Here is a 16,356-nt window from a genome sequence, read left to right as displayed (position 1 = left end):
AGGTAGGAAGTCGCTGAGGTCAGATTTGAACCAAGGACCTGTCATCTCCAGGCCCGACTCCCTATCCACTGTATCACATAGCTGCCCCTCTCAAGCACATTTAGTAGTTGTATGACCCTGACCAGGTCACTTAAATTTCTGTCTGCCGGTTTCCTCATCATAAAATGGGGGTAATAATAGCCCCTAGCTCCCAGGGTGGCTGTAAGCACCAAAAAGAGATAATCGTAAAGCAATTTGTCAACCTTCTAGCACTATATTAGCACCAAAACTTCTCATTCCCATCTTCATCCCTTCTCATCCTTACCATTACTTAAGGTTAGACACTGGGACAAGTTAGACAAGATCGTTGTGGTTTTAAAATCTTTTCTTACATATTTCTAGTGTCTCTCCTAAGATTTCATACAGTTTCATGCTCTTGAGTCCCAAGTTTGGTTTCCAGACCTACAACTACCTAGTTTGGGTGCCCCTTCTCTTTTTGACATTCAGTTTCCTAATTTCTAAAATATGTATTTTATTGAATTTTCTCTATTCTATAAAATATGGTGAGAATAAAATTGGATCATACTCATGATGAACAGAATGTCTAGGCCTAAGTACTGCCCTGGTCTGGCTCTCTATTCACAGAGCCACCTAGCCGCTCTTCATTCCATTTTTTTTTTAAAGATGAGGGAATTTTAAGTTCACACACCTGAAGTCATTTCCCCATAGTCACACAGCTAGGAAGTATCTGATTCCTCTTGATTCTAAGTTCAGCATTCTATATTCAATTCTTTGATTGCTACTTAAATATACCCTTTTTTTTTTGCCCATTATGGTAATTCTAATAATACTATACATGCTCTTTTAAAGGAACAGAAGAGAGCAGCATGTCTCCTATAAATATATTTTTCCTATAATGTAGTCGCTTGGAAGAATCTCAACTCCTGAGTAGGATTGACCTAAGAAAATAGCGGAGATATTCTTTCTATATAGAACTCCTGCAAGGTGTCTTGGAGGGACTGTTGACCTCCTGCTACCTGGGTCATTGTTTGATGATTTTCTTACTGCAAAAATAAAATAGCTCTTCAGGCAGAGTCTTTGAGTACATGCTGTATAGTGAAATAATGGCCTGGGTTAATTCAGGATTAATCTACCAAGAAACATGAAAAGAAACACTTCACTGGATCTTCCTGTGCATCGAGATAAACAGTTTTAAAATTACTTGTCCAGGGTCAGATAACTAGTAAGTGTGAGGCCACTCTAGTGAACTCTAGTCTTTTTTTCTCTGGAGGCATCTCGATGGTTCAGTGGATCAAGTTGTCAGGAAGACTTTGAGTTCAAATCTGTCCTCAGATACTTCCTAGCTGGGTAACCCTGGGTGAATCTGTTAACCTTGGTTTGCCTTAATACACTGAGGAAGGAACTAAGCAAACCACTCCGGTATCTTTGCCAAGAAAAACCCATGGACAGTATGGCCCCTGGTGTCATGGATAGTCAGGCATGACTGAACAATAACGTCCTCCTTCCAAGTGATTGATAGAGATCTCCTCACTGTAGGTTAAAGCGTGACCCTGTGATTGAATAGGTATCAGGACATCCCATCAGAAGAAAACCTCTCTGCCAATTCAGACCAGCATCTTCAGTCTCTTAGAGCCCCAGAGAATTACCGGAGCAGGGAGAAGTTAATTGTCTAGGATCACACAGAGAGTATGTGTCAGAAGCAGGACATGAACTCAGGTCATCTTGACTCCATGGTTGGTTCTCTCTCTGTACGCCATATATCTTCTCTACAATCTCAAAGAACTACTGTGAAGCAGCCGTAGAGGGTTTGTTCATTTACCACATAATGCTCACTGACTTGGTGAGTCTCCTTTTGCAAGACACTAATAGAAATTTTCTCAGTGTCATTTTTAGACCCAATATTTTCTAGTTTAATAGAGGTATGGGATGGGCTCTCAAGTTTAAACATGATGAAATACCTTCTTATCCTGTTTTTAATGGCCACATTAACAATTGACACCATACAGTGCTGAATTATTAATGCTGAACACTGAACAGATGCCACTAGATATTTTTCTTTTTATTGGCTTTTAGAATAATGCACAGAACCAATGGGAAATGTTCCTGAGTACTGACTGTCTACTGCACAGGAAAAAGGAAATGGGGATGGAGAAAGGAAGAAAGTGAATATCGGCAGTCTTGTCAAAAAGTTTCCTTTTTATGCACTGAGACTGGGATGAGAGATGGTTTTAATTTACAAGAGAGTCAAATGAGCAGATATCTAGAACCTTTTCAATGTGGGCATCATGAGATAATGAAGTATGTTACTCAAAGAAGTTGTGAAATTTACTGGTAATGGAATCACAACTCTTTTTCTGGAATGATTTCCATGCTGAGGGATGGATACTCTTAGAAAACTCAACAAGATTCCTGCTTTGGGTTGTATGGTTTATGATCATGTGGATAAAATAACATTATCATTCCCAATAGAGATAGGTAAATTTTATTGCCATCCTGTCTTCTCCTCCTAAAAAAAACAAAAACAAAAAAAATAAAGAATTTTTTTTTTTCCATCAAGTAACTTTTTTAATGAGTCCTGATGTGCTATGAGTTTAGATTGCTAGACTTGGCAACAGGAAGAATTGAGTTTAAATCCCAATTCAGTCACTCACTAACTGTGTGTGACATCTTGGGAAAATTATTCAGCCTTCTGATCATCAATTTTCTCTTCTGCAAAATAAGAGGAGACCAGGTGGTCTCCAAGATCCATATCAGGTCGAAATTTATGATCTCATGAAAGCATAAAAGTTACCTTTTTTCTCCCTTCTTCACCAGTATTTCTGTTCCTTGTTTTGGCCTTCCATTCAAAATTTTACTTTAGTTACTTGTGCACATTTTAAAAGATTTTGCTCGTTGGGCTATTATATATGCTGAAAGCAGTGTAGATAAGTGGTACATCAGAGAGAATGCTGAGACTAGAGTCAGGAACATCTGAGTTCAAATTCAGATGTAGAAACTCAATAGCTGGGTGACCCTGGGCAAGTTACTTAACCCTACGTACCCCAGTTCCTTCATCTGCAAAATGTGCTGGAGAAGGAAATGGGAAACCACTCCAGTGTCATTCCATAGAAAACCCCAAATGGGATCGTGAGGAATCTGACACAACAAAAAGTACCCTGTTCCAATTTATAATATATAATTGTTCAGCTCCTGGCTTTATTTAACTACAATGTCTATACACAGTACCAGAGGCCTAGGACATGTTGAGGTGGAAATATTTGAGCATTTTTGTTGCTAGAATAACAAATGTCTTCTTTAAGCTGCCTTGGCAATGAAGAAGTCAGGCCTCTGAAAGCATGGATGATTAACTCTCCCCACTATCTTAAGCAAGGAGGCTTAATTCCTTTCATTGCTTCCTCTACTTCTGCTGGAGAAGATGTGGGGAGTCCACTCAGTCCATCTATCAAAGCTGGTGCCAGTTCCCTGGGGACTGGTTATTCAGTTTTTAGGAAGTGAGCTACTTCTCAGCCAACATATTCAGAAAAAAAATCTATGACAGATGCCTTCCTTTTTTATTTTATTTTTTAGTTTCTGCATTTTTAAAATTCAAAGATATTTTATTTTTCCAATTCCCAATGATAATTTTCAACATACATTTTCCAAAATTATATGATTTGAATTATCTTTCTACTTCCCTTCTGGGAGATGGTAAGCAATTTGATCTGGGTTATATATGTATTAACATGCAAAACATACTTCCAAGTCTTTCTATTTTTGACTTCAATTTACACAATTTTTGTAACTCAGATTCTTCTTCCTGTTCTTATGGCAAATGAGGGCCCAAAGGAATTTCAGAAAGCAAACTTTCAGATTGACACTTTCAGTTCTCGCCCCTCTGGCTGATCAGTTTGCTACTGATACCCAGTGGTAAGATCTTTGTCCATCCTTTCTTCCATTTTCAGTGATCAGGCAGCATTTATTAAGCATCGGGACCTGTACTAATTGCTGTGGACTCAAAGAAAGTCCCTTCCTTTGAGTAAATCACATCCTGATGGGGAAGACTATATATACACTAGTTCTTTACAAAATACATACAGGGTAGATGGAAGGTAAATTCAGGGGAAAGACACTAGCAGTGGGCAGGACAGAACCCATGTATGACCTTTAGATTTAAAAAACCTGCATGATTTTTTCTTTGGATTTGAGTGGTGTCTTTTAGCAAAAGTTCCAATGAGATTTTGGAAAAAGAAGGTAATTAAGGTCCATTTTTGCCATAGAGCCTCACGAGATTCCATGGAAATTCTGTTCTGTTTTGGAACATGCTTTAAATGGGCCATAATGGAATAATGGAATCCCTTTAAGATACTATTTTTACCTTCTCAGAATATAGCATTAAAAATGATAGGCTGAATTTAACCAACATTGTTATGGGTAGATGTAAGACGGAAACAAAGGTAATCAGGGGAACAGACTTCTTGAGAAGGTATGAGGGAAGGTGGAATCAAAGGCAAAGGAGGAAGGGCTAACCTTGGAGGAAAAGGATAATTATCTCATTCTGAAATGAGTGAAGAAGTAGGGGAAAGGAAAATGAAGTCCCACAAGTGGGGATTTTGAGGGGTTAAAGAACTAATACGCAGTAAGAAAGAGGGATGTATCTTTCCTAAGAGTTTGAGGGTGGAAAAAAAAAAGATAGGTTTGAGTGTAGAGGTGGAATTTGGGAAGAGTTTAGTGATGGGATGCTTTGATAATAGAGGAGTCAGAAATAAGGCCTGTTGAGCCAATTTAATATGTAATTGGGAAATAGTAAACAACATGAATAGATACAGTAGAACACAGATAATGTTAATATAAGTTTTTTTTTTTAAACCCTTACCTTCCATCTTAGAATCAATACTGCATATTGATTCCAAGGCAGAAGAGTGGTCAGGGCTAGGCAATGGGGATAAGTGACTTGCCCAGGGTCACACAGCTGGAAAGTGTCTGAGGCCAGATTTGAACCTAGGACCTCACATCTTTAGGCTGGCTCTCAGTCCACTGAGCCACCCAGCTGCCCCCAGTATATGAGTTTCTAAGTTGACATGTAGCCCATAGAAATCCTTACATATGGTTTAATAGCCTTTGGGGTTTTTGTTGTTGTTGTTGTTTTGTTTTGTTTTGTTTTGTTTTGTTTGTTTGGTTTTTTTTTTTTTTTAGTTTGATACCCTTCCCTGAGAGGTAATTGATTCTTTCAAACAGCAGACTGTCAAGCAAAAGCTGGATAACTACTACTTGTGTATATTGTGGAAAGAATTCTTGCTTGGCCCAGATGGCTCTTGAAGTCCCTTCTTGCTCTCACATTGGATGGTCCTCTAAAACTCATTGTATATTTTAGGAACTGAAGGTGACACAAGTTAGCAGGCTTGCTAAAAGCTATATGAGTGGTAGGACTCAAACCCAGGTCTGAGATTCTGTGGGAGGTTTTTTGCCTATGACTATGGGTTCAGTAGAAAAGGAGACACAGTCTTTTGATGAGACACAGGAGAAGAGAGTGCAGGAGAGAAGCTGGAAACTTAAAGAAAGGAGAAAATGTTTAGAGTAGCTGCTGTGAGGGATGTAATAATCATGTAATGTAATGATCCTTCCTTGAAAGAAGGAAATGATTTCTACATGGCAATGACAAGATATCTAAAGAGAGATAACATAAATTTGTATTTAATCCAACTATGAGGGTTTTGTTACTCTCTCTGGCATAAAAGCTTGAGCATTTGAGCAAGGAAGGGTGAGAGTTAGCCAGAGTTCATAAATGACAAGGAAGGATGGACAGAAGGTCAGAGATGCAAAGGATTCAAGGGAAGGGACCAAGAATGGCCTTAAAATGACTGATAACTGGGTTAGAGGCATAGTAGAGGTACACAAAGCCAAAACAAGGGATAGCTTGCTAGAAAAGGATGTGGTTAAGGAGCTAGAGCTCATGATGATGAAGGAAGGCTAAGAGTCAACTGAGTAGTAGAATGTGGGAAAGATAAAAATTGTGGTCCAAGAGAATGTTAGAAATCAATCTTGAAACTAACAGTTCTGATTGTGAAATCTAACATAATGTTTGTCTCATTGGGTGGTTGAAGCCTAGTTAAAGTGGAAAGATTTTAAAATTTCACATCTATGATGGCAGGATGTTAAAAGGATTATCGGCAGAGATAGTGAAGTTTGTAGCTAAAGAACCATGGTAAGAAGTAGGGTGCCCTTGCTACTTACCATTGAACAGTACCAGTAGCATATATTGCTAATCCTTGTCTCTAGAAGAATCTATGAAAATTATACCTTTATACTTCTTTCACTTTCCGCTGTAGCATAGTTATTTGAGTAGGTATATTTCTACCCCACCTCAATTAAAGTATAAGCTCCTTGTATAGGATCTCTCTCTCCACTCTTCAAGCATTGCTATTTAATAAATATTTGTTGACAAATGGAAAATATCTGAGTCTTTTTCATGAGAGCAGACTGAAAATGTATTTCCTAGTCATCTTCTTTTCTAAGTCTTCATTCAGTATTTTTCAACCCACTTTTTCAATAGTTTGCTATTTTCCTAGGCACTCATCAGTAGCATCCTCCTCCTATGAAGACTTCCAAGTTTATAATAAACTCTGGGATTCTGCATTTACTGGAATAACCCCCCCAGCCTCAATGTAAAAGTTAAAATTAAATCTCAATAATAAAAATATTATATTTTAGAGGTTTATTAAATGATCATTAGAAATCAAGGAATAAAGATGATACAAAATAAAGACCACATGCCCATGGCTGGTCAGACAGTTCAAATGCTGGCCTTACCGCCACCAAGTTGGGACAGGAAGTAAAGAGGTGGGACCTTCTATGTCCCTGCCTATATCCCCTATCTACAGGAAGTATACAATGGCAGGAAGTCAATGGGATCCTGGGCAATGTAGTTCTTTTTTTAGAGTAACAGATTTTCAATTATACATCAAGACTAAATGCCTGAATCTCAAAACTATTCCCATTCAGTGCTAACTGACATGGCTTTGGACCAACTGGTGTCTCCCCAATAGCTGCACAAGATGCTATATCATAATTAAAACCCCTCTTCCCCCTTAACTTCTTGGTAGTGAATTTGTGAAAGTATTTCATAATTAAAAAACAAACAAACTAATAAGTATCAACAAGGAAGCTGAGGAAAGTCAGAAAGGTTAAAAGAAGAGTATTCTTGGTATATATTGATCCTTGTGGTGGGTGGGCAGCATTTGCTAATTCTCTGTCGGTTGCTTCACAGACAGCAAAGAAATTTAACCTGTTCCTGCGGCGGCGTCTCATGGTAATCCAGTGTTGTTTTACACTGCTCACAGTTTGGATGGCTGCAGTGAAAATCTGCTTTCCTGGGTGGCAGCTTTTTTAGCTCTGCACTTCCCCACCATTGAACGACTTTGCTAGATCTGAGTGATCCTCACTCATTTCCTAGACCATAGCTACTATGGACTTGGAGGAGTCATCTCAGATGTTTGCACAACGGCAGATATGATTCTGCTTATCTAAGGCTACTTTGCTGCTATTTTGCCAACTGAAAGAATCTGAATGTCAGAAAGCACATTCTGGAATATAGACATCATGGACCCAGTGTCCCATAGAATAAAGATCCCTACTACTGTGCTTGGTTCATTCTTGCCTGTAATATGTCTCCTTTAGCTGGCTGCAGGAATCATTTGTGACCAGACATAAGACAAAGACCTTTCTCTAAAGCATAGGAGAACCAATTCCCACTCTTCCCCTCCTCCCAACATAATCAGATTTGTAACAGAAAATTCCTCCTAAGGTACAATCATTGCCAACCAAGTTGAGTGGGAGACAGACCTCTCTATGCCCTCATTCACATATAGTCACCCAAAGATCATCAGTTAAAGAGAAGATGATATTTTGATCATATTAGGACAACTATAGTTGTAGTCAAAAATGTCAGCATATTTCCAGTTTGGAGAAGCTTAAATGTCTTGACTTGACTGGATATAATACAAGTTACATAAATAAGACATTTAGTTGAGATTCATATGAAATAAAAATAATGGTTAGGGGTGAAAAAACCCCCACTGCTTTGGAGTCAGAGGACCTGGATTATAATCCTAGTTCCACTGCCTATGGTATTTTTTCACATATATGGCCCTCAATTTCTGCCTCTGTAAAATATTTGTAAGGTTTGACTAGATCCCAGAGAGTTCTTGTCTTCTCAACGATCCAAGGATGACAACTCCACCATTTCATCCGCCAATGACCTAGTTCCATATTTGTCTAAATGGCATGACATGATTGAGCCACAGAGCTGCTTCCCTTTTAGAACATAGTAAAATATCTTAGATCAATCTCAGCAGCCTTGGTGCCAGGTGTGTGAACCACTAATAGTATTAAGTTTTATTCCCCCCACCAACTACATGTAAAAACAGTTTCCAACATTTTCAATGAATATTGTCTTGGATTCTGTCCTTCCCATTCTCCTCCCCTCCAACCCCCTAAACCCCTTGAGATAATAAGCAATCTCATATAGATTTTACACATGAAGTCTCTGTGAACCACTTATGAGAGTAGGGAAACCCACCACTACTCATTGCTTGATATTGCTAGCTTGTGGTACTCTTAATACTTTCAGAAGGAAGGAAATGATAAGTTCTGCCACCAGTGAACCTTAATCCTGTTGGTTCTCTTATCACCCAGGAGAACTGAGCACTTTGGGCATCTGCCTGGGATAGGTTTTTATTCACTTGAGGCATCTTTTTGGGAAATGAGCCCTTCTTAAAGGAGTGCATGGAGGGATTCTGGAAGTTAGCTAGTGCGGTTGGTAGGCTGCCTGCTTTCTGGATTTTAACTGTGCCTTGATTTTTAGTAGTACGCTTTAAAAATCACCAAAATGGCAGCTTGTAAAAAATATTTAAATGAAGAATTTCCAGTGCCTTAAGAAAAAAAGAAAAACAAACCAAGTGCTGTTCCTAACATTTTTACAAATTCAGTTAAACCTAACTTGCATAGAGCCTGGCTTGATTTTATTTGATATACAATGGACTCATTAGTCATTGGGATATTGAATGTAAGGACATTGAAGCCATTGTGTTTTTGTCTTTGTATTCTTCATGCCTTGAAAACGATAGGTGCTCTTTAAATGCTTTTTAATTGACTATTGTAGAGTTAAGCTAACCAACTCCTCGCTATGTCTGCATTTCACTCCACATGTATACATGTATTTGGTTCATCTGTCCATATACATGTAGCATATTGATTGTGTGTAAGCATGTCACTCACATGTCAGGCTTCCTTTCTACTCAGATTTCTATTGTGTGTGACTGTGAGAGAGTGGGGAGAGGGAGAGAGAGAGACAAAGAGAGAGGGAAAGAAAGAATGAGGGGGGCCAGAGTGAGACAGAGTGAGTGAGAGAAGGAAGTGGGGAGAGAAAGAAAGACTGAGAAAAAGAAAGAAGGAAAGAGGAGGAGAGATGGAGTGGGGAAGAGAGACAGTGAGAGAAGAAAAGAGGGGGAAGAAAGAGACTGAAAGGGAATAGAATAAGGAAAGAGGAGGAGAGAAAGATGGGAGGGGGAGGGAGAGAGAGAGAGAGAGAGAGAGAGAGAGAGAGAGAGAGAGAGAGAGAGAGAGAGAGAGAGAGAGAGAGAGAGAGAGAGAGAGAGAGAAGAGAGAGAGAAAGAGAGGAGAGACCTTTGTCTGTTGGTCTTGAACCACCACTTGAGTGGGGCCAGGAACCACCAAATAACCTTTAGACACTACCCTTCCTTCCCCTTTCTCACATGCTGAAGGCAGCCTCAGTTAATGGTGCATCCTTTCTGTTTTCCACAGTTTGACAAGCGCCAACAAAGCAAGGATTCTGTTTTCTTCCGTGATGGGACTCGAAGGATTGATTTTGTACTTTCTTATATTGATGATCCAAAGCAGGAAGGAGAAAAAAAGGTGGTAAGTATTGTTTTTAGGCAAGATTCTGCGAGACAAGGGGGCTTTATTAGATTCTTCTTTTCTATCCCTCTTCTTCTCAACTCAAATCTTATTTTGATTGAAAACTTTTGTTTTAACAGTAATTTGTTTTTCCAAATACAGTTCTTCCTTCCCCAGTGTGATCCAGCCCTTGTAATAAAGTCAAGTCAGTAAGCATTAATTAATTTTCTACTATGTTCCAGGCATTGTGCTGAGTGCTGGCTGGGTACACAGAGAAAGGTGAAAATAGTCCCCATCCTCAAAGAGCTCACAGTGCAATGAGGGAGACAACATGTCAACATCTATGTATAAATAAGATACATAGAGTTAAATGGTAGCTGCTAACTAGAATCAACCATGTCTGATAGTATACAAAGTATTCCATCCATAGGATCTTCAGCCTCTGCAAAGAAATATGGGAGATTAATTTTTTAAGACCAATTTTTATCATTTTTTCCCAACTAGGTTTGAAGTCCTATGGGATAACCTGGGTACCAAAGTCTAAAGTTAAGATTTTTTTTGGCTAGTTCAGAAAAATTTCAAACTACAGATTGGTAAATTGACTAGATAGCATAGATACTCTTAAATACATCTTCGATCCCATCTGTTTGGGAGTTCTGCCTATAATATTGACCACAACCCTTTCATTCCTTCCTGCCTATTCTGTGTAACTGTCATCGATGTCTTCCTGGAAGTTTGCCACAGAATCAGGCTTATAGGTAGATAGGAAGAAGTCTTAAAAAAATAGTGCTTTCATCAGGTATGGATTATTTTACTTGATATATATATATATATATATGGCTAGGAAAGGGAATTCATCTATATCCTAATGTAATCTTCACCTTTTTGATACTTTCTTAATGTTTGACATCAATGAAAGTGCTGTTTTCCCTGATGTTTCATCAAGAGGTTAAAGGCAACCTTAATGTCTCAACATCCTTGGCCGTGGAGGACAAACTCTGACAGTTCTTTAAATTGAAATGGTTTTAGGTTTAGTTTGGTGATGAACTAGCTGCCTGTCTTGTTCATTTTCAAGTTACCAGTCACAAGACAGCAGGGTGATGAACTCAGCAGAACAACTCCGGATGACGTTCTTGGTGATAGAAATGCTATGATTCTTGGTTCCTTGGTGGTGAATGCTGTGACGTCTCAGACCCTTGAAATACTGAAGTACCCATTCTAATCGTGGCCTCTTAGACACTGGTATATATCTGGGCACATAAGCACAGTAATCAGATTTTCCTAAAAATGTTTTTGAATTAACCAAATCCTCAGGTTGTAGAAAAAATATTAATACAAGCAAGCTGTGGTCTCGTTTATGAAATAGTTATACTATCTTAAAATACATCATATTATAGGCTGAGTAAATTTTAATCTTTTATTAGTGATTATGATATTTTGGATTTTTACACATCCCACCTTTTAGTTCCATGTCACCATTTCTTCTATTTTCCTTCTTAATTTTTTTTTATTTTTCCTATTACCTATAAGAACACTTTTTAACATTTGTTTTTGAAAATTTTGAGTTCCAAAATTTCTCCTTCCCTTCCTCCTGTCCATTTCTTCATAATAGCTAATTCTAGAGATTGACTCAGAATATAAACTTGAGTGAAACTGCATTGGGATGTTTATTAGATAAAACCTATTTTTGTTGCTAGATCTTATTAATTATGGTGTGACCTCAGAAAAGATTACAAGCAACTAGTCTGACTTATATCATTAAAGACTGGAAACTTCAAATAATAGAACATAAGTGCAGCATCACAGTGAAAAGAATATTGGCTCTGGTGTCAGAGAAATTGGCTTGATATTCTCTTTTCTTCTTTCTCTTCTTCTTCCTCCTCTTTTTCCCATACCATCTGTCTTAGAACTGATACTAAATACTGATTCCAAGTCAGAATTGTGGTAAGGGCTAGGCAATTGGGGATAAGTGACTTGCCCAGGGTCACACAGCTAAGAAGTATCTGAACCCATATTTGAACATAGGTCCTCCTGACTGCAGGTCTTACTCTCTATGCACTTAGCTGTCCCACGTTCTTTCTTTGATACTTACAACCTGTTTAATTTTGTTCAAATTACTTAATTTCCTTGGTCATCAGTTTCCTCATCTGTAAAATGAGAGAGTTGAGTGGAAGGCATCTGAAATCTCTTTCACATCTAAATGAGTGAGACTATTTGACTGTAATCCCTATAAAGAAGAGCAATAGGATGTTAGCTAAGTAAAAATATCTCTCTTGAATTAATTGCAGTTCTGTAATCTTTAGTAGAAAACCTATAGTTAGCACAAAGTTATACAGAGTCTAAATAATTATAACTCATCAGAATTGATTCATTTGGGGTTCATGTTCCTAATTTTTTTTTCTGGACTTGGGATTTCTTTGGAATAAGGAACTACTGATAAGAAAAGTTCCTCTACCAGTGCAGCTATTCTGTGACTTATTGTCATATATATAGGACAGCAGTCACCAAGAGGTATCAAGTTGTCAATAATCACACAGGATATATGTCAGAGATGGCATTTGAACTCAAATCTTCCTGAATTGAAAGCCAGCTCTCAACTTTTCATGACTATAAAGATGACTATGCTGCTTTTCCTCCTTTATTAATTTGAAAATATAAGACTTTTATCATAGTATCGAGTGAATATAGAATATTTTTTGAACATAGAATTAAAGACATACAGCATGATGGAAGAGCACTCGATTGGGAGTTAGGAGCCCCCCACCTTTTCTAGTGCTGGCTTTATGGCTAATGAATTGGTTGTGCAGCCTTGGGAAGTTATTTCATGTCTTCAGGATTCTGCTGACATATTTATAAAAGGAGGAGATTGCAAAAGATGATCTCTAAACATTCCTCTTTGCCCCTGAATTTCTATCAATTCAACTAAATGTTGAAAGTGTTAAGATGAATTTCTCCATATTGATTTTGGTGATTACCTGGTGTCAAGGTTTCATTTATCCACCTCGGTTCTTGTGTAATTTCTCTTTAAATACATAAATTCCCTTTTTTGAAAAAAAGAATATGGCCTCAGACACTTCTTAGTTGTGTGACGCTAGGCAAGTCACTTAACCCTGATTGCCTAGCCCTCACTGCTCTTTTCTCAAATACTTACTATTGATTCTAACACAGAAGATATGTACTTAAAAAAAATAACGAATTTGGGTACTTCTCTACAAGTAGACCTTAGTGACAAGGCTAATAGGAACCATTCTTTTGTGAGGAATGATGGGAATGGTGAAGAATTAAATGATAGCTGAGCTCCAATGAAAGCTAAAGTTCTTTTATAATATTATTTTTCTAAATACTTGCTAAATATATAAATATATATGTATTTTTAATATTATATTAATATTAATTTTATATATTATAAAATATATTTATATTATAAAATATATTTATATTATATATAATAGATTTATATGCTTATATAAATAAATATAAATATATATTTATATTATTATTCTAAATACTTGCTAAATATATAATATATAAATAAAAATACTTGCTAAAGCATAATATTTGCTTTCTTTGAGATTGGAGCTAAAATTGCCTTTATTTAGTTTGTTTGCAATCAAAAAAGTAATGAATCTGGGTTCCAGTTTCCCTTTTACCACCAACTAGTTATGCATTACCTTGGACAACTCACTTAACTCCTGAGGGCTTCAGTTTCCTTATTTGTAAAATGCAAAAGGTACACTAGATGACCTCTCATGGTTACCTCTGCCATTCACCCTCACATTAAATTAATTGGATGTTTTCCTTGGTGGGACTTTTGGAACTGTATAGTCATTCTGTCCTTATGTATTCTCTATCACCTATGGAAGTATACATGATAGACAAAGTATGTGGTGACCCAAAGAATAATATTCGAAGTGTTTAGTCCTTGTATTATATAATCATAGATTTAGATTTCACAGGGATATTGAAAATAATCATTCTCCCCCCTCATTTTATAGATAAGGAAACCTATGTCCAGAAAGATTAACTTGCTTAAGGGCATATAGGTAATAAGTGTCTGAGGGTAGTTTCAAACTCAGTTCTGCTCAACTCCAGGTCATTTATTCTATTTATTCTGTTATGTCCTAAAGAGGTCCTTTTCTTTTTCTTGTTCTTGCAATAAAAATGACTTGTTGTTGTTGTTGGGAGTAGGGATTTTAGGATTTAGAGCTGTAAGGGGCTTTAGATATAAAATAATTTGACCTCCTTATTTTACAGGTGGGGAAACTGAGTTTCAAATCAATTAAGTGACTTTTTCCAGCTCTGCTAAGGACTAGATTTTAAACCCAGCACCTTCGGCTCCAAGCCTGGTATTCTCTCCATAGCTTTGTCTCATCTACTGGGAAGGCATGCTCACTGCTCTTGTTTTATGCCCATATGCATTATATGCTTGCTTTTAAAACCTATGAACAAGGAGAATCCGAATTGAGCAGAAATTGTGGTCACCTCACGTGTAAGAACTCCATAAACATTAATGAACTGGGAAGTACAAATCTGCCATTAATGGTTAACTCAGGCAAAACTGGTGCTGGCTTCTGGCCAGAGATACCAACTCAGTGCAGCGAGTGCAGCCCATTCCTGAGAGCAGAGTGCTTCAGGATTCCACCTTCTTTTCAGGCTCTTTGTTTTTGCAATGTAATGAGACTTTAACAAATAAAAGCTGATATTTTCCATGATGGCATTAAAGCCTAGAGACTGAGCGATTTCATATTGATTTAAGAATTTGGATCAGAGATAAAGGAAAAATAACAGGGTGATCAGACTTCAATTGCCCTTTTCTTTCCCCCCTACACCAAGGGTGAATCAGGCTACCAATGAACTCAGACCTTTAAAGGAGACCCCTATTGTGATAAGACCACCTCCTAGTCTCTTATATGGCCTCTCTCATTTCACAGGCATGCTTTTATTTTCATTATATTATATTTAGAATATTGTAGAATATAATTAAATGTTCTTACATATAATTTTATGTATTAGAGCATAATATATATAACAGTATATTATAATACATAGAATAACTATACAATAGAATATATAATTATATACTATATTATGATATGATATGATATTATTACATTCTCCATATTAGATGCTTTACTCTAGAAATGATGAAGAAGTGTTCCTGGAGCCCCTAATAGGCGGCTAGGTGTCTGTCACTATGGATTAAGCACCAAACCTAGAGTTGGAAAGACCTGAATTCATATCCTGCCTCAGACATATTAACTGTATGACCCTGGACAAGGTCAATTATCTTTTTTTTTAATATAAACCAGATATGGAATAGTTTATTTATTTCCTACACAAAAGTAAAATACTAGGCATAGAACCCTCTCAAGTGTATAGATCAATTAGCTTTTGTCTGCTTCAGTTTCTTGAACTATAAAATGAAGATGATAATAGTATCACTGACTTCCTAGGGTTGTTGAAAGATTAAAATGAGATTATATTTGTCAAGCCTTTAGCATAGTACCTAGCACATCATAGGCACTTAATAATTGTTTCCTTCCTCCCATATGAAAATATGGGCCATTTATTAAATTGTATATTTCCATCAATTTTTTAAACTCTAGAATCTAGGGTCTTTGTTGTTTGAGCTTTCTTGAAATTAATAAAGAAAAATTTATTTGAAATTAATTCATTGGAAAACAATGTACTAAGCCCTGACCAGTTGAAAGACCTCACATTCTAGATAACACATTTGATAAATTAGATGAGATAATAAATTATATAAACTATAAATTAGTTAATAATTAATAACAATAAATTAGTTAAATAAGTTCTTTGTAAAGAAAAATGATATCAAGCAAGTCACCTTGCTTGACCTTGGTGGTCTTCCGTTTCCCTTTCTTAGTCTCAATTTCTAATTTTGTGTAATGCAATTATACATCTAGCTGATCAACATCCCTTTGCATTTTTAAGATTTCAAATCAGAATTTAATTTCCCTTCATATGTTAAAGCAAATAATTCTGACCACACCAATGAAGCCACCTAATTAAATCCAGCTCCAGCTATATCTGGAAGAACTTCTGATGAATAAATATTCTCAGCCTTTCAATATATGCTAGTCATATAGACACACATCCTGGCTGACTTTCACCCATTCATCCTGACTAACAAGAAAATTTGGCAAAAGAAAGGACTGGTTAAGTTTGGAAGAGAATGTCAGGAAAACCTTGTTTTTCTTTTTCAATCAGTACATTCTTTCCCCAGGACTCTTAAACAGTGGGGAAGTAGAAAGAGTACAGGGAAGATGGATGATTGTCTTGATGTGTTAAGAAATATAATGACACCTTTACCAGTATGAGCCTGATGATGTGCTCAGAGACATAGTACAAGGCGAAATAATAGCCTGTTTGACTTGCGACTGATAGCTTACAACTAGGTCAGCCTAGATGATGGATTGTACTGTGTTAGAACAGGAAGGGAAC

The 16,356-nt window shown here is 37.0% G+C and overlaps 1 protein-coding gene across 7 annotated transcripts in view; it reads left to right on the top strand.

Moving 5' to 3' along the window:
- Nucleotides 1-16,356, top strand: part of ANO5 (anoctamin 5) — a 143,628-nt gene that overhangs the window by 68,625 nt on the left and 58,647 nt on the right. For 4 of the 7 annotated variants that reach the window (XM_056802015.1, XM_056802018.1, XM_056802019.1 and 1 more), the window contains one exon: nt 9,799-9,912. In XM_056802015.1, the coding sequence (XP_056657993.1) occupies nt 9,799-9,912 (114 nt within the window). Of the gene's footprint in view, nt 1-7,243; nt 7,286-9,798; nt 9,913-16,356 lie in introns of all 7 variants that reach the window. The other 3 variants (XM_056802021.1, XM_056802017.1, XM_056802014.1) reach the window with 1 other exon arrangement.

Source organism: Monodelphis domestica, chromosome 6, assembly GCF_027887165.1.
Source record: "Monodelphis domestica isolate mMonDom1 chromosome 6, mMonDom1.pri, whole genome shotgun sequence".
Lineage (NCBI taxonomy): Eukaryota > Metazoa > Chordata > Mammalia > Didelphimorphia > Didelphidae > Monodelphis > Monodelphis domestica.
The sequence above is the reverse complement of the archived record's forward strand: the minus strand, read 5'-3'. Positions and strand labels throughout refer to the sequence as shown.